The sequence below is a fragment of the Tachypleus tridentatus genome, chromosome 4 (assembly GCF_004210375.1).
Source record: "Tachypleus tridentatus isolate NWPU-2018 chromosome 4, ASM421037v1, whole genome shotgun sequence".
NCBI lineage: Eukaryota > Metazoa > Arthropoda > Merostomata > Xiphosura > Limulidae > Tachypleus > Tachypleus tridentatus.
The window spans coordinates 1,035,764-1,054,678 of record NC_134828.1 but is presented as its reverse complement, the minus strand read 5'-3'; the positions used below and the strand labels follow the sequence as shown (position 1 = coordinate 1,054,678).

General features: G+C 35.1%; 1 protein-coding gene across 2 annotated transcripts; it reads right to left on the bottom strand.

The window, feature by feature from the left end:
• Positions 1-1,013: 1,013 nt before the first annotated feature.
• Positions 1,014-15,495, bottom strand: LOC143248424 (perivitellin-2 67 kDa subunit-like). 2 transcript variants are annotated; one of them, XM_076496774.1, is made up of 4 exons: positions 13,223-15,495; positions 6,499-7,075; positions 2,331-2,895; positions 1,014-1,935 (listed from the first exon to the last, which is right to left on the bottom strand). In XM_076496774.1, the coding sequence occupies exons 3-4, from the start codon at positions 2,751-2,753 to the stop codon at positions 1,582-1,584; spliced, it is 777 nt and encodes a 258-aa protein (XP_076352889.1). In that variant the 5' UTR covers positions 2,754-2,895; positions 6,499-7,075; positions 13,223-15,495; the 3' UTR covers positions 1,014-1,581. The 2 variants fall into 2 exon arrangements, with proteins under 2 accessions (XP_076352889.1, XP_076352888.1); XM_076496773.1 differs by lacking the exon at positions 6,499-7,075 and having other exon boundaries at positions 13,223-13,667.
• Positions 15,496-18,915: the final 3,420 nt, after the last annotated feature.

Here is an 18,915-nt window from a genome sequence, read left to right as displayed (position 1 = left end):
GTAGTACTTGATAATATTTTATGTGGCATCCACTTCCAGAAAACGTTTTTAGTTTTGTCAAATGTTCGAATGAATTTTAAAAATGCAGTTGTAATTTCAGTTGTAGTCCTGGGAAAATTCAATTTCTTTTTTTTCTTTGTTTAGTAAAATGTTAGGGTAGCTAAGATGTGTTCTTATGGAAAAGTTTCGGTCCCTATATTGAGGTCTTCTTTACGACGAAACGTCCGAAGGAGCGTGATTGTAGGGCGATCCTCACCAAATGTTTTATTTATAACCGCGGCATAGTGGCTCTTAGAACAGCTCTGAGTTTGTTTTTTGAAGTAGAAACGTTTAGCTCATAGCCCCTTCCTCTGTAAACAATTTGAGATGTAATTTTAGTTTTACACTCAAGAAGTCAAACACTTTCGATTGACATATTTGGCCATGGTCCAAGGTCTAATAGATTGGTCTACTGTTAGTATACGTAAACGAATTTCATTATGAGAATAAGTAAGCTGGTAGAGATCCTAATCAGTTATTCTATGACTCGTGATTAATAAAATACTGTTGAATGAAGGATTAAGTTACTTATTGTAAAGAACATATGAACTGTCGTACAGTTTGTTACATGAAATAATCGTAAGGAGAGAAGGTCTAGGTAAAATCAGTCTTCGTAGAGTATGTCTAGGTAAAATAAACCTTCGTAGAGTATGTCTAGGTAAAATCAGTCTTCGCAGAGTAGGTCTAGGTAAAAAAAGTCTCCAGTAGAGTAGGTTTAGGTAAAGTAAAACTTCGTAGAGTAGGTCTAGGTAAAATCAGTTTCCATAGAATAGGTCTGGGTAAAATCAGTCTCCATAGAGTAGGTCTGGGTAAAATCAGTTACCATAAAGTAGAGCTAGGTAAAATCAGTGTCCATAGAGAAGGTCTAAGTAGAATCAGTCTTTACGTGATATTTTGTTTTATTTTTGCCTTTTCGAGTCAAGTTTGAGAGCACTTCCGGGTGGTTATTTCCGTTTAACTTAAATAATATCCTGTTTCATTATTTCTACACTGTTTAATCAGTAATTGTGGTTGAAAATGAAGAATGATACAAGGAATTAAACTCATAGATTGGTACACGTCAAAACAGCCGTACAATATTAAGTTATAAACAAAATAGTATTTGTAGTTGTCTTAATGAAATAGTGAGTTATAAACAAAATAGTATTTGTAGTTGTCTTAATGACAATCTTGTAATTTAAAAACTACCTGTGATATTTTTAATCATTCTATTCTACTAACTCTTTTCGTCCAAACCTAAATAAATGGATTGTTTAACTATTTACATATTCATTTATAAAAGACATTATAATTTTGTTACTTGAATGAAAATTAGATATTGATAAAATACAGTTCTTTACAGTAAATGAATGTCATTCTAAGAAATAAAATCAGGAGATTCGATATGATCCCTTAACGGATAAATTCTGGTGATAAGAGCTCTGAATTTAAAAGCTAATAATGGTTGTAGTCATTTAGGAATATATTCAATAAGTTTTTATCTGAAATTCACGATCCTAGTGGACATTTCAGTTTATTTCATGTTTTTACGTCATTTTCATGTTAAGCCAATTTGATGCCCCAACTCATCTGGCACCCTCCACCTCTACGGTCAGTGTCGTCTCGATAATAAGTTGTCCAGGAGTTAGCCACAGCACAAAGATGTTGGTCCACTCCACCACCACACTGACCACCATCTCCATCAGCATACCAGTAGTAGCAAAGTTTGGCATTTTTGAGCCACAGTGGGGAACTTTCGGGGATTTCTAACTTCCAGGACATCCGACAACCTCCACCTCTACGGTCAGTGTCATCCCTATAGTAAGTTGTCCACGTTTTGACGGAGGCACATAGCAGTCGACCTACACCACCCCCACACTGGCCACCGTCTCCATCGGGGTACCATCGATAACAGATCTGTAATAAATATATTATGTATAAGGTTACTCTTGGAAAAATTGCAACCGGAAGATTTATGTTTGATTACCTTTAATATTATTGTCAAATCACATTGAACATTAGACACTTGATTTACGAGGCCAATTAAACATATCAGTATATACCACGAGGCTTAGCTGTACACTACCTAAAACCTAACACACTTTGATGTCTATTCTTACCAAATTCAAAATAAAATTATTTCATGTTTTAATATGTTCAAAAGTAAATATAATATTGATGTAACAAAACCTTCAATATTGCTGGCAAGTAATTACCTGAATAAGTTACTTTATTCATACAAATATGTCTTCCATGTTTAATTCAGTATATACCACGAGGCTTAGCTCTACACTACCTGAAAGCTTACACACCTTGACTTGCTTAAACCAAGTCGGGGCCTCGGATGTGACTATTCCCCAGCTCATTCGACATCCGCCTCCTCGTCTGTCTGTATCATCCCTGTAGTATCTGGTCATATCTCCCGGTTTGGCACAGAGCATGCGTGACACCCCACCACCACACTGGCCACCATCACCATCTGGGTACCATCGATAGCACAGCTTAGTTTTATCGACAAACCAGGCTGGAACAATAACTTCTCTGTCTATACTCGAGCTGATGGCTTCAATTGTTTCTTGGGAAGGTTCTGTCTGGGACAGAGCAGTTTGTATCCGCTCTTGTATTTGATCAATCTTATTTGTATCTACTTCATACCGGCTTTTTACTGCACGTAAAATCCTCTGTGCTTCATTCAGATAAGCTATGTTCACGTGAAAAGCTATAGCCCTGTTCATCGCTTCTTTCTTGTTCGCGTTTTGTACCAAGCTACTGATGGGGGTCAGCTTACCAGCAAATAGCCAAGGGTTGTCTGCAACCGTGGGTTGCCAGCTGGTTATACCGCTAGAAGACAGTAGATTTGTTTCTCCACCATAGTACCTGGTGCGAAAATAATATCCAGTTAAATATATATATATATGTATGTACAGCAATCACAATAATATAATACATAAGATTATATGGATGTACATACAGCAATCACAATAATATAACACATATGATTAGTTAGTGGTTTTGTTATCTCTTGATTTATTTGTTAATGAAACCTTGATTCATTGTCAGTTGATTTAATATAAAGCCAACAGTCAAGATATGTCAACAAAGTTAAGTGTTGATTTTATATACATGTACCAAAACACAGTTCGCTCACTGGCACGTTAGAAAATGGATCTGAAGTTCCATGGCTCGTGCTTCAATCTCTGGAACCATTGATGCATTGTAAAAGTAATGGTTAAAATTCACTGTTCGATTAGAAGAGTGTTGGATGGTGATTTTCATCTTGTCCAGTGTTTCCCAGAATAGGATCCACTTTTTCTAGAGGGCCGTCAAACAATTGGCCAAGAACAAAGATGCTGAGTTAATTGTAACTCTAAATAACCAATAAGCCGATAAAAATTATGTTTAATTAGCTAAATCAGATAATTTTCTTGTATTTTAATATGAAAATAAGATAAACTTACATAAAATTAAGTGTGTGTTTAATTGCTCATCAGTCTATAAGTTTATCCCAAACATAATAAGTTGATAATAATGTAATTATAATTCATATAAATTGATAAAAAATAGACACATTAAGTTATAAACATACGATTTCTGACAAAATCTACTTAATAGATATCATTAATGTTCATTAGTAATTAATTTTTGTGTGTTTGTTTTTTTTTATAACAAACCCACATCAAGCTATCTGCTGAGGCCACCAAGGGGAATGGACCCCCTGATTAAAAGAGATTTGGAACCAGTGAATTACTGTACAACTGCAAAATGGGTACGACTAGTAAAACTATCCACAGAATGTTAAGCCAACAACTGAAGATGTGAAATTATTATTGAAAACTACAAATCTGAGTTAAACCTGACTCTGTTAAGTATTTCATTTCTTAAATAAGTATTATTTTCCAAGTAGATGTTCTAACTTAACTGTATTTCAAAGTCCATTTTTTCTTACAAATGATGAACTTAGAACAAATATGAGTAAACCAAACAGTTCTGTAACCTGACGCCCTTTAAAACGAACTTAATACAAACAAAAATACGCTTATGTAACCTGACGCCCTTTAAAACGAACTTAATACAAACAAAAATACGCTTATGTCACCTGTCATCATTTAAAATGAACTTAATACAAACAAAAATACGCTTATGTCGCCTGTCATCATTTAAAATGAACTTAATACAAACAAAAATACGCTCATGTCGCCTGTCATCATTTAAAATGAACTTAATACAAACAAAAATACGCTTATGTCGCCTGACATCATATAAAATGGACTTAATACAAACAAAAATACGCTTATGTCGCCTGACATCATTTAAAATGAACTTAATACAAGTAAAAGTACCCTTCTATTAATCTTATTTTGATTTACTTGCTACACTTATCCAAATTCTCGTTTCACACTACGAAATAATTTATATCAAAATTAGAAACAACAAACTTTGGCAATCTATAGTACAGAGGAAGGGATAACATTCGTTAAAGATGTAAAAAGACTATTCCTTTGAGTTACAACTGTTGTAACTTTTCATCTTTAAAATACTTGAAAGTAGTGAGACATTTAAAATGTAAAAACTAAACTTTAATAAAATGTATGAACGTAACTGATTTTGTCCCTCACCCTTAATGAAAGATGCAAACATTGACTAAGAAATAGCGAGTAATCCCACGTGTACAACAAGTAACAATATATACACCTAGCTTTTGTGATCTTTTATCTTTATATAATCACGGATACTGATATATTTAACTGTCATGTGTGATCTTTTACCTCTGATTAATCACGGATATTTAACATTTAACTCGCATGTGTAATCTTTTATCTCTGATTAATCACAGATATTGTTATATTTAACTGGCTTGTAGAATCTTTTATTTTTATCTAATCATGGAGATTGTTACATGGGAGTTTATAGTAATTCTTATTAAAAGGCTCAAATAAAAAAATGACAAAATACCTGAAACAAATGTCCGTCATTTGTAATACTTTAACTACAAACGTAACTTCTCAAGTGTCCAAAGAGAATTTAGTGGATTTTGGAAGTAAATTTCAACTTGTTATGTTTTTGTTTTTATTTCATCATTTGTACTTTTTATTTCACTTGACATCGTTTTCCACTCATAACCTTCCGTTTTGTCGGTTAGGAACACACACTTAACGACGAAAGAGTTCTAGTTACAAATGCGTACACGTGAAGGCTGCTTGTCGAATCGTCCAGGAAGAAATAAACACATTTGTTTTGGTTAAGTGAGCCAAGTAATTAAAAAAAACAAAAAACTCGCCCAATAAAATTATGACGTAACGACAATATAAGGCGACTCGTATTTTAGCTTGAATATCATATTACACGTGGCCCGGCATGGCCAAGCGCGTAAGGCGTGTGACTCGTAATCCGAGGGTCGCGGGTTCGCGCCCGCGTCGCGCTAAACATGCTCGCCCTCCCAGCCGTGGGGGTGTATAATATGACGGTCAATCCCACTATTCGTTGGTAAAAGAGTAGCCCAAGAGTTGGCGGTGGGTGGTGATGACTAGCTGCCTTCCCTCTAGTCTTACACTGCTAAATTAGGGACGGCTAGCACAGATAGCCCTCGAGTAGCTTTGTGCGAAATTCCCAAACAAACAAACATATTACACGTAATTAGTGGAATATACAATATTTAAATATACCAGGCGTCACCGAGATGTGCCGAGATCTCAAACAGCAGTTTGATTTAGTGTCTCTTTATGTATTTATATATGTGCAAATTTGTGATAAAGGAAACATTTTGACATCACACTGGCATCAAACTAATGATATTTTATGAACAACTAGCTACCAGATTACTATTCTACACGTAACTTACAAACTATGTTGTGTATTTAATTATGTTCTATAATCTACCACGTTATTCCGTAGGCTGCTACATTATCTGTTCATTCCATCCTCAAATCTTCATCAACAGCGCCAAGTGACAATATGTCTTACACACTTTATTTCCTATATAGACTGAGAACTTGTTGAGATAAAGGCCTGAAACGTGCTCGTTCAAGCCCATCCTTGTTTACCCCATTAATCTGACACTTCTGAGATTGGAAGAAACTGTCATTATTACAAGCTATTAGAAACTACTATAATTTATTATACGAGCGAATTTATGAATGTAATTATACACCTCCTATTTGTTTGCTGATAAACAGCAAGCTACTTAATATCATATGTGATGTATCATTCCGAATATCAAATCCAGTGACTCTGAAAACAGTGGTAAAGTTTACTCTCCATTCATGAAGAAATGGGTTGCCTATGATTATAAGAACACGTGAAGAAAAATAGTTCAGATTTATCATTTTATCTGAAATAATTATATTTTTCATGTGTTTATTCTCCAGTTTAGGCTTAGTTGATTGTTTTCGCTGAAGATTTAGGCTTACTTGATTGTTTTTACTGAAGACTCCAGTTTAGGCTTACCCGATTGTTTCACCGAAGACTCAAGTTTAAACATACCTGATTGTTTTCACTGAAGACTGTTCGAACTTTTGGTCTATCGTTGAAACTGCTCCACTATAACCACCTTTCAAAGAAAGAAATTTGAGATAAGAAGCCTTGGCTTGGGCAGAAACTTCTCGATCAGTTTTTGGTAGAAGTAGCTACGGTCCGTGCTGATGTAAACATTTATTATGCCACCAAAATTGGCATTCTCGAAATAATGTGTTCCAAAAAAGTTTACGAATGTGTTATAAGATTCACGATTTGCTTCGTAGCTTTCTGGAAGTCTATTGTTGATGAAGTGTTGAGCAAAACGATTTAATGTAAGCGCCCAGGAAGGCAAAAGGTCAGCTCTAAAAGCTGAATCGTAGGCAGACACTTCTTCAACATATTGAGAAGTGTTCATAATGGTGTGCTGGGAACTTTTGTAAGATCTGCTGCCAGAGAAAGCTCCCTTAAGAATACTGATGTCGATTCCAGCATTCGAAGCCTTTTGACGTTTCACTTCCCTATAGCTTTTCATGATCTTCACTTCCTCTATCAGCCATCCTCCAGGGACATTACTGACATCCCAGATCTGATCTGGCAAATCGTACTAGAAAATAAAGTAAGTATTCAATGATTATACCAAACTTTTAAAGATTTGGAAAGAAATATTCTTTGTTCTTCTCGTAGAATGTAATGTTTTATCCCTGACAGAATTTTTTTAAAAGCTACTAAAATTGCTTGACTGAAAGCAAAAATCCAATACAACCAGCGAATAACGAAATGATATTTTCGGCTGTTTTGGATTCAGAATCATCCAGAACAAATTTTGTGACATTTCTCACACAATCCGAAACAGTTATCGACAGTTTGCACCTTACATGAAAGTTTGATCACTCAGTTCGTTACGTATAAACGTATTAAAATAGTAAATTGGAATGGATTCTCTTCATATTTGTAGCAATAAATTTACTATTGAACTTCACTGAACTAAAACCAAACTTTTTAAAAATAATGAAAACAGTGTTTTTGATACGTAGAGTTTCATTCACTGATTTGTTTTACTTTTGGGTAAAGGTGGCAGTTAAAAAATGTGCGACTATTATAAACTGAATCTCGGTTTGTTTGTTTCAGAATTTTGTAGAAAGTCACACGAGGGCTATTTCCGCTAGCCTTCCCTAATTTAACAGTGCAAGACTAAAGGGAAGGCAGCTAGTCATAACCATACATCGCCATCTCTTGAGTTAATATTTTCTCAACGAATAGTGATATTGACCATACCATTATAGTGACCCCACGGCTAATAGGGCAAGCACGTGTGATTTAAAGGAGATTCGAACCCGCGGATTGAGAGTCGAACGCCCTAACCACCAGGTCTAGATGGTTTGGCTTGTTTGGAATTAAACACAAAGTTACACAACGAGCTGTCTGTCTTCTGCCTTTTATGGTTATCGAAACCCGGATTCTAGCGATGTGAGTCCGTAGACATAGTGCTGTGCCACTGGGGTCCGCTAACTCGACGCCAAATAATCTTCATAACTCGAAAGGGTGACTTATAAAACAATAGCCGTAAGTTAAAGCGAAAGTGTTACAAGCTGTAAGACTTGTCTCTGACCTAATAGCAGTTTAGTAAACCTGGAATGTGATTATTTACATGTCAGAAATGTACATTACAGTATTTAAGTAATCACGTTTGTTCGAAGACAACTGATTCATTTCAACACAGTTGTATAATATAACAATAATTATATAATTCTAATTTCCGAACCCTTTTTCAAATTTCAAAACTACTAAACTATGTATCTGAAGTAAGGTCATTGATTTACGAAAGATTACAGTAAAGAGCAGTACAAAATGTTGATAAAACTACGGGCCTGGCATGGCCTAGCGCGTTAAGGCGTGCGCTTCGTAATCTGAGGGTCGCGGGTTCGCGCCCGAGTCGCGCCAAACATGCTCGCCCTCCCAGCCGTGGGGCGTTATAATGTTACGGTCAATCCCACTTTTCGTTGGTAAAAGAGTAGCCCAAGAGTTGGCGGTGGGTGGTGATGACTAGCTGCCTTCCTTCTAGTCTTACACTGCTAAATTAGGGACGGCTAGCACAGATAGCCCTCGAGTAGCTTTGTGCAAAATTAAAAAAAAAAACTCCTGATAAAACTACAGATAAAAGGTGATCGTATGTTATTATGTCTGACCTTGAAGATGAAATAGTATTTTCAATAATTCCTTTTGTTGTGGCTATTTATAAGAAATAATAAGCAGTGGAACTGTTTTGTTTTATTTTTTACTACTTTACTCAGTCACATCTACAAAAAAATAAGAGTATAATACCACAGAAACATAAATCAAACAAAATGGTGACAGATATGGACAGAGACGTGGTTAGTTTTATGTTTTTTCGGCTTCCGTTTTCGTACGTATATTTGGGTTATTGTGTTGTTTGTTTTAGTTTTATTTGTGTTAATATTGCATTATTCATGTGTGTTTTCTAATATTTGTATAAGTGTGTTTCTCACTGAAGCTTTTCTGAGCCGTAATGTTTTTGGCTTCATACAACTTGCTGTAAAAAACCTCCTTTGTGTATGAATACATGTTATGAAATTTATCATACTTTGAAAAAATGTAGAAAGTAATGCCACTGTAGCAGTGCTACCGTTCTTAGATTACATGTAACGTATAAGAGTATCTGGGCATGTGTGCATTCCTTTCTGATTATGTAATAATATAAATAGATCTGAAGCTAAGGTTTACCTAGGGGATAAATACAAGGGTACCCGGTCTTCAATGTGATTTAAGAGAAGGCACCCTTGTTTTCATCCTTATTCATAAATAGCCAATAAAATTTTATCAAATATGACATTTTTAGACCCAGAAATGGAGATCACATTTATATTCTTCTTACTTCTTCCTTCATCCTATCCTGACGTCATAATGCCCAGACCCGGCCCAGTCCTCTGGTGATATTTTATATGAAACGCACGAACAATCCCAGACTGAAACACAGATTCAACGACGACAAAATTTTAAGTGTAATTCAACTACTTTGCGACTATACATTCAGATCAGTATGTGTTCTATTATATTTCTGAAGAGCTGGGAAAACAATTGACTTATCGGAGCAGTCTAAAGGCAATAATTCGACGTTGTAGGTCAAATTGCGTAAGACGACATGTTTCTTAACGTAGTTATGTTTCCACTATTCTACTAGTAGTACTACAGTACTGTGGCATCGTGGTTATACAAAGATACAAATCAACAAAATCAGTTTATTATTGTTTGAAAAAGTGTATGAATTGAACAAGGTCACGTGAGCAAGTTTAGTACTGAGTACTAGGCTTAACGTTAGTGACCTCAGTTGCAATGTATTAGCATTAGGCCTAACGTTAATGCTGCTATCTGAGAACTTGGTGACTATAACGTCAGGCCTAAATACTGTAACTAGTTTAGTGCAAGTACATTGAAAACGCTACTGTAGCCTGGAATAATGAAGTGGACGATTCCCAATTTAATGCCGTCGTTTTGAATTTGCCTTCGCATCCAGACATGCAGATAAAGTTTCAGACATATGCCTGTTTCGTTGATGTATGGTTTGTTGGCTCATCTAAAGTCACCAGGTCAAAACTGATCTCAAAGTTGAGGTTACAACTCATTCTTCAGATATTTGATTAGGATTAAAGTACTTTAACTTAGGCCTAACCCAGTATTTAGTAGTTCAACTATCAGTACAGTTTACAATTGATTTTATGTTATGTATGTGTACCAGTACAGAATGATCACTGTGTATATAGACTACTGCAGTATAGCTCTTGATCACAAATTGTTTTGGAATACTTTTTTGGCTCACAATGGATTTACTTAGTACCATTGGCATTGCTTCTTGCATACAGTTACTATAGCAACAACCTTAATGAAACTGTGGCAATGACTGAAAACTGATTCTTCTCAAATGGATTGAGCCAGTCTCGAATAGTTTTCAACCAATCAGAATGCAGCAAATCAATAAAGATATTTATTAATTCATGTTTATGTGCTGATGGATCTAGTTCCTAGGATAATTTTCTAGCAATCTTTGTCTAAATGTAAACCTAAAGTTTAGTGTATTTGACTGTTTACATTTTTCCTTATGAATTTCAGTTATTTTCTAATCATTATTACTATATATGATCCATGTTCTTTTGTATTTTTTATTACTGTTTCTGTATTTTTCAGACTGCAAGATGAAACGTAGTCAATTAAGTGGTGCTCAAAAGAGAAAACTAGAAAAAAAGAACCAACAAGAAAGAGGCCTTGGATTTAGTGGCCAAGACGAGAAAGCTGACTGATTTTTTCACTCAACTTACACAAGATTTTCCAAATCAAAACCCATCTCTGCTATCAGAAGTAACTTGTACTGCATCTGACTCTGACAAGATCGAAGTTGAACCAAGCTCCACACCTACGAGTACCACTTTGTCCACTTCAAGATCAGAACATCATGATGACTTTGAGGTATCACAGGCTGGCTCAACTGGCACAAGTTTCACAACTGATCTCACTTTGCCTGTAAATTCTCCTGATATATCTGATGTTAATGTTGAAGCAAGTTGCTCTAAAAGACAGTCTGAAGTTGAAATAATTGCTGAAAATGAAAATCTACTGAACTATGGTAAAATGCTTCAGTCTACAAAAGATAAGAAACTAAAACAAAACATCCAGGGTTGTGGCTCGATTTCTCTTCTGATTATGTAGCTTATTGGATTGCTTGTGGACCCACTGACTGCCAACACCGCAATGGACCATTTGGCAAATCTTGCCAGACTTTCAAATCAAAAGATACTTCGCAAAAACTTTTCTTTGGGATAAAAACTAGTGGTGACCAATACAAGAGAGAGTGGTTATTGTATTCACCATCAACAGGGTCAGTTTACTGCTTTGTTTGCAAACCTTTTGCCCATAAATTTTCCTCGCATTTTGTTGAAAGAGAAGGGTTCAGTGACTGATGAAATACTATTGTAACTGATCGTCATGAAAAAGCACTATTCACTTACACTCTATGCTGACATACTTAACTTGCAAACAAGGTTTAGGCTTGCGACAAGAGTCGAAAAACAAATGAAAGAAGAGTGCAATTACTGGGAATATGTCTTGGAGCGTGTAATAGCTGTTATTCGTAGGTTAGCTGGACGTGGCCTGGCTTTTAGAGGAATAGATGAAAAATTTGGTTCACAGCAGAATGGGAATTATTTAGAGCTGCTTGAGCTCATAAGTCAGTTTGATCCATTTTTAGCAGGACACATTTATAAATATGAAAATTCTGGAAAAGGAAATCCTTCTTACTTGTCCAAATCCACCTGTGAAGAACTCATTGAACCAATGGCTCCACACGTTCATTGTTGATGAAGAAAATTCTTCTGGTTATTTTAGCTTGTCAGTTGACTCGACGTCAAATCTATCAAATATCGGTCAATAAAGTGTTGTATTTCGATACTTAAAAGATGGTCAGCTTATTAAACGCTTTTTAACTTTTCTGGAACTGAAAAGCCATACCGGTGAGGAAATACAAAGACAAATAAATATCATTATAAATATCTGTTTTTACCTCTTTTATTTTTATTTTTGTCGGTCTCATTTATGTTAATGAAATACAAATTTGCATATATTTCTTAGATGTTTCCGTAGTTCGTTAACATATTAAATACGCTCAATGTAGTTAAAACAATAATCAGCCAGGATTTTGAAAACATTTGGTGTATATATGTTTACTTTGTGATTATTTAAACTAATACAAATTAACAGTTTAAAAACTACATACATTAATAAATATTATTACGTACGTGTAACAATAAAAACGCGTGTGTAATACTTGTTCGTGTCTTGCGGCTCTCAAACATCTGAAGTTTATCATATGTGACTCTTAACTTTAAGCAAGTTTGGTCACTCCCACACAAGTATATACATCAACGTATCTGTGTGTGTGTGTATGTCATAACCTGTGCGATCATTTGTGAAATTGAACTGAGAAACCGGGATGAGAATAGAGCAAATATGGAAAAGTAACTCAACAATAATTACTGTTATTAGTCATTTTGTGGTCTAATAGCGACTAATTGATTGGTCAAAACGTTTCCCTGTCTCTTATAATTAAAACCAATTATTTTCAAATGTAAGATTTATATTGAACACTTTTGTAGTAACTTTTACGGTAAAAGTTATTAGGTAAATGATTGTCATGAGTCAACAGTTTGAACTTCACGTGAAATATGACGTAGAATAATGTGGATAGTAGCTTTATTACTAACATATTATTATTGTATTACTATCGAAATAAGTCAACGTAACTGAACTGTGCGATGAAAATCATAACAAAAATAAACATAACAATACGCAAGTACATTCATACATGAAACACGAAAAGATATTTTCTTAAATGTGTTTGTATTAGAGAAAACCACATTAAACTATATGTTGTGACCACCACAGGGAATCGAAACCGAGATTTTATTAGTGTTAGCACTGTAGACTTACCGCTATCCCACCAGGGGGGCTTTTTAAAGATATCTTAAAGCGTTATTAAGAAAAATATTAGGCACTTAAATATGTAAAATATAACTCACTCGTCACCCGCTAGTTAAGCGGTAAGACTACGGATTTAGAACATTAAAATCATGGGTTTGATTCCCCTCGGTGGCCTCAGCAGATAGTCCGATGTTGCTTTACTATAAAAAACCAACAATATCCGACTTAAATGTGTGAAATATAAACTAACTTTATGACATTTTACCTCATTTAATTTCTTACTCTCGTTGCAGGTGAAGTCAAAAATAGGTTTCTTGTAGCCACGGTCGTCATTGAAGTTTTGTGGTAATAGATCTAACGTTGTCACGTCTACACCACGACGAAGGATGTTGAGGCCTGGGGCAATATTTTGACATTGTATTCCCCACGAGACAGTGACGAAGCATAATATAAGTAAAGCACACAAAAAACAATTTGTCATATCTCAGTAGTTTAGAAATTTCGTAACACGTTCGACATTCAACTGAAGACAAATCAAGTGAATATTGCAGATCTTGTGGTTTAAATGTTGTTTGGTTTCATGATATCCCAGCAAACAAGGTGGAAGTGAAACATCCGTTCTGATTCAGTCGATAGGAACGTGGAACAAGCTGCCTTAATTTTATGCATGTATATTTATGTGTACAGTCAACACTTCCAAGAAAGTATGTCGAGTATTTCTTTCTGGTAATTTCAAACTTATGGTTGCAGGATTTTCTCAGAATGTGTCGCGATGGAATATTGAGGGCAAGAGTTTCGGTTTCACTACCACAGCTACAACCTTGAGCTTTGAACGTAGTTTGTATCACTAAGCCTCAGTTTTGTTTATATTCAAGTTCTCTTCGCAAATTAGCGAGTATATACAGTTCATTTAGAGTGAAATGATTTGAAAGATATGTAATAAAAAATATTTTCAGTTAGAAACGTGGAAAAGCAAGTAGTAATTTTATTGTGACAAGTGTAGAAGCAACGTCCGGCGTCCTTGTAAAATACATTTACGTTCACTGCGTTTAATGTTCGTTATGCGCCAAACTACATCCGTGCTGGGACCACGACGGATATCGCGTCATTACGTTTTGTTTGTTTTTTTCTCTCTTTCTGAGGATATAATACGACTTACTCTGTGTTTTTTATATTTCGCGCAAAACTACACGAGGGCTATCTGCACTATCCATCTCTAATATAGCAGAAGGAAGGCAGTCATCACCACCCACCGCCAACTCTTGAGATACTCTTTTACCAACGAATAGTGGGATTGACCGTGACATTATAACGCTTCCTCAGCTGAAAGGAAAGGTAAGTTTGATGTGACGGGAATTCCGACCTACGACCCTCAGACTACGAGTCGAGCGCTACGCCGGGTACAACTTATTCAGATCAAGTGAAATAAGATTTGTATCAATTCTCTAGACGTAACTGCCTGCGACAAAAACTCAAATATATGTATATAAGATTTTTAAAGAATTTTATTTTATGCAAATAAGGATTTTACTTGTTTACCGACCTATTAGTTCTATAGCACGAAAAACTAAACAATTAAGAGTGGCTTAAAAAGTAAAACTACATCTAAGAGATTTACTGGTATTTCCCCTGAATTATTATTTACAAAGAAAATTCGGTAATAGAGAAAATATATTATTGTTAACCACAAAGCTACACAGTGGTGCTCTGTCCACCATGGGTATTGAAACTTTGTGCCACTGGGGGTGGGGGCTATAAAAATAGAGCGTTAAAAACAATATTCGCTAATAAAGAAAAACATAAAAAAGGTGTTACCGTTTCCTTATTTTAGCTGGGGGTGTTTATGGAAGGGTGTTTGTTTGTTTTGAATTTCGCGGAAAGCTACTCAATGGGTTATCTGTGCTCTGCCCACCACGGGTATTGAAACCTGCATTTTAGCGTTGTAAGTCCGCAGACATACCGTTGAGCCACTGGAGGGCTGTGAAAGAAAGTAAAAATAGGCTTACAGTTTGTAAGATAAACAGGGGGAATATGGTAATTATTTGTATTATTTTGAAAATGTTATCACAAGAGGAGTGCTATCCTAACCTGGGAGATATATATATATTTAGTGCTATCCTAACCTGGGAGATATATATATATATTTAGTGCTATCCTAACCTGGGAGATATATATATATATTTAGTGCTATCCTAACCTGGGAGATGTATATATATATATATAGTGCTATCCTAACCTGGGAGATATATATATATATATAGTGCTATCCTAACCTGGGAGATATATATATATAGTGCTATCCTAACCTGGGAGATATATATATATATAGTGCTATCCTAACCTGAGAGATATATATATATATAGTGCTATCCTAACCTGGGAGTTATATATATATATATTTAGTGCTATCCTAACCTGGGAGATATATATATATATTTAGTTTCGCAGCGACTAACCGAAAATACACACTGAAAAACTTCCTGCCCTCCAAGATGTAGGTACAGCTGCTAAGCTTTGTAGCAGTCATTAACCTCAAGTACAAACTAAACATTTCGCTATTCCAAAGATGTAGTTGTAGCTTGCCAAGTTGTTATATCAGTGCCAAACCTGAAGTACAAACTAAACACTTCTGTATTCTCAATGTTCGATCATTTTTTGAAATTCCTATTTGCAACCATTACAGCACAAATAACAGACACTCATTGTGACCTTGACCATTAAGCGACATTCATCACTTGGAAGGTATACACTTTACCAATGTGATCAATTCTTTTGAGTTATATAGTTGACCACCAGAGTAAACTTGACCTTAAAGTGACATTCATAACTTGAGAATATACACTTTACCAAACTTGATCAATATCTTTCGAATTTGTTGGTTTGACCTCCATTGATACCTTGACTTATACTAGCCAAAAATTAATCAGTTGTTCCTTATTTTCTCTCAAATTTTATCACATTAAATTAAAAAAAAACCTTTTGCACTATTTACACAAAGGGGATTGAAAACCCCACCGTCAAGAGGGGGGTTAAAATTAAATCATCAGAGTGCAATTTTCTTACCTGTTCCAGTGCAAAAGTTATATAATAAAGTACTCTACCGTGGTTTTTGATACTGGACTGCTCTTTTACCAGCAAAGAGAGGAACTGACTATCACATTATACCGTTCCAACGATAGAAAGGGTGAGCACATTCAGTGACGTGATTTGAATTCATCACCCACAGACTGCAATTCTGATGCTTAACCACTAGGCCTAATGGTTTCGGTCGGGCATGGACAAGTGATTGAGGCACTCGACTCGTAATCCCAAGGTCGCGGTTTTGAATCCCCATCACACCAGACATGCTCGCCCTTTTATCCGTAGGAGCATTATAAAATTACGGTTGATCCCACATTCGTTGGCAAAGGAGTATCCCATAAGCTGGTGGTGGGTGGTAATGACTAGGTGCCTTGCCTCTAGTTATATCCTGCTAAATTAGGGACGGCTAGAGACGATAGCCCTCGTGTAGCTTTGCGCAAAATTTAAAACAAATCACAGAAAGTTTTGGAATTAACGTGAGTTTTTATTCAAATTAGTTGTGGATTTATGTTTCTTGTGTTTTTATATAACATATCAATTTTATTGGGCTGTATCTCTTTACATTTATATTCACTTGTATTATTATAATTAGAATAATGTTTTAATTTTAAAATGACATATTTTGTTAATTTTATTTATTTTTGAGCATTTAAAGAGTACATGAATTCAATTTAGTGAAGTAGTATTTCTACGTTTTTGTTAGAGATTCCCTGTGAAACTGTTTCTTGAAAAGTTGGCTTTGAAATTAGGCCCGGCATGGACAAGCGTATTAAGGCGTGCGACTCGTAATCTGAGGGTCGCGGGTTCGCATCCCCGTCGCGCCAAACATGCTCGCCTTTTCAGCCTTGGGACGGTTATAATGTGACGGTCAATCCCACAATTCGTTGGTAAAAGACTAGCCCAAGAGTTCGCGGTGGGTGGTGATGATTAGCTGCCTTCCCTCTAGTCTTACACTGCTAGCGCAGATAGCCCTCGAGTAGCTTTGTGCGAAATTCAAAAACAAAAAGTTTTGTAACATTATAACGCTCCCAAGGCTGAAAAGGGGAGCATGTTTGGCGCGACGGGGATGCGAACCCGCGACCCTCAGATTACGATCCGCACGCCTTAATACGCTTGGCCATGCCGGGCCGACAAACACAAACAAACAAAAGCCTTTGGAATCACGAAACCGGTGGAAAAATTGTTGAAAGAATAGAGGGGTGGTGGTATAATATTCCAGCATTTTTTTATCTACATATCGATTTTATTTATAAATGATATATTTAATTTATTAAAAATAGCGTAAGCTGCCAAAGTGTAACCAAACTACTGCAAACTGAAAATATACGTAAAAAAACTACGATATTTAGAAACTGTGTTGCTTTGAATATTTATCTGCGTATGTTTGTTATTGTCAAGCATAAAATTAATTAACAATATCTTTAGTTGTGCTTCTCGTGTTCATAAAATTAAAGATTTATTTTCAATAACGTCTGTATTACTTTTTAATTTTTCCGTCTAAAATGTGATATTTCTTCCACTGTACATCATGGAGATATATAATAATAATGAAACTACATTGAAAAATAATTAAAATAGGCAAAAACTATCAATCAAGAAGTTTTACTGTGTTACCGACAAAGTTAGAAACATGGTACAACAACACATTTCATCAAATAGTGCAAAACACTACCCACACAGAACAAATGTCAAACTTGTTGAGCACAACCAGTTAATGAGCACAACTTGGAAGGACTAAACCGAAACGTTATGTAAAATTTTCAGAAAGTAAAGGAACTATTTTTTTTACACTGTAAACACATCCTCTTCTATGTAAAACAGTAGATGTATGAATTAAGAACAACTTATCACTGGTTATACAGCCATCTCTAAGTTCCCAAAACCTACTTCCGCAAGTATTCACTAACTGCCCACATAATCTTTATTTTGTGGAATATCGTCTGCATTTAGGAACAGAACCCAAATATTTCAACAAATCTTATTGTAAAACAACAACCTACTTTATAAAATAATTATAGTAGAAAGTACTTATTTTATAAAACAATAAATTTCTGCCTGAATCACACATCTACTAAAAAATCCCAGAAAAACAGTGGTGTGGTAAAACCTAAATATAACAACATTAAAAGCTGGGTCTTCTAACATTATCCTTGCTATTCTCGTGTTTATAAGTACTTTATTTAATTATTCTATTTTAATATCTATTCTGTTGAAAAAAAGGTATAAATGGAATAGTATTTCAGCTACTCGCTACACATAAGAACAAAAAACTTTAATATGACTATTGACAAAAATGTACGTACTTACGATACATGGATTTGGTGGATTTTATTTCCACTAAGCTGTGAATTGCACATAAATAACGTAATTTTTACTTTTCGGCATTATCTAACAATTACTGACCTTCTGTTAATATTTTAATCGAACTCTCGTTTAGTCAAAATATTTCAAAGTTAATTTTTAAAGTTCAGTAAACATATTAAACAATAATAATAACTGACTGGTGGCATTATTGTTAAAAGATTTTCAGTTTCAGTCTTCTATTGTTTTATTTATTTTATTAGAATGCTGCCAAACAATACTGTCAACAACTTTACATCGAAGACCTGGATTCTTTCTTCAGAGAACAATATTTTTCAAAATATTTATTTCAATACACTTTCACAGTATAACATACAAAACAAATATCACAGACAATAAACCAAGAATGATAAACAAGAAACCCAATTTTCCGGTTTTCCAGTAACGTGTGGTTAACTAAAGGTGACTCAGTTATAGATATTTTAACTGTCACATTTTTATGAGGTAATCAGATCAAACAGGCACGTTAAAACAAGGAATTTTTTTCCACCATGTTGTTCTGAGTCGTTTTTCATT

Coding starts and splice junctions, on each gene's coding strand:
- LOC143248424 (XM_076496773.1), bottom strand. Junction 1,936..2,330: donor CTTGGTTTAAGCAAGTCAAG/GTGTGTAAGCTT, acceptor TATTTATTACAG/ATCTGTTATCGATGGTACCC.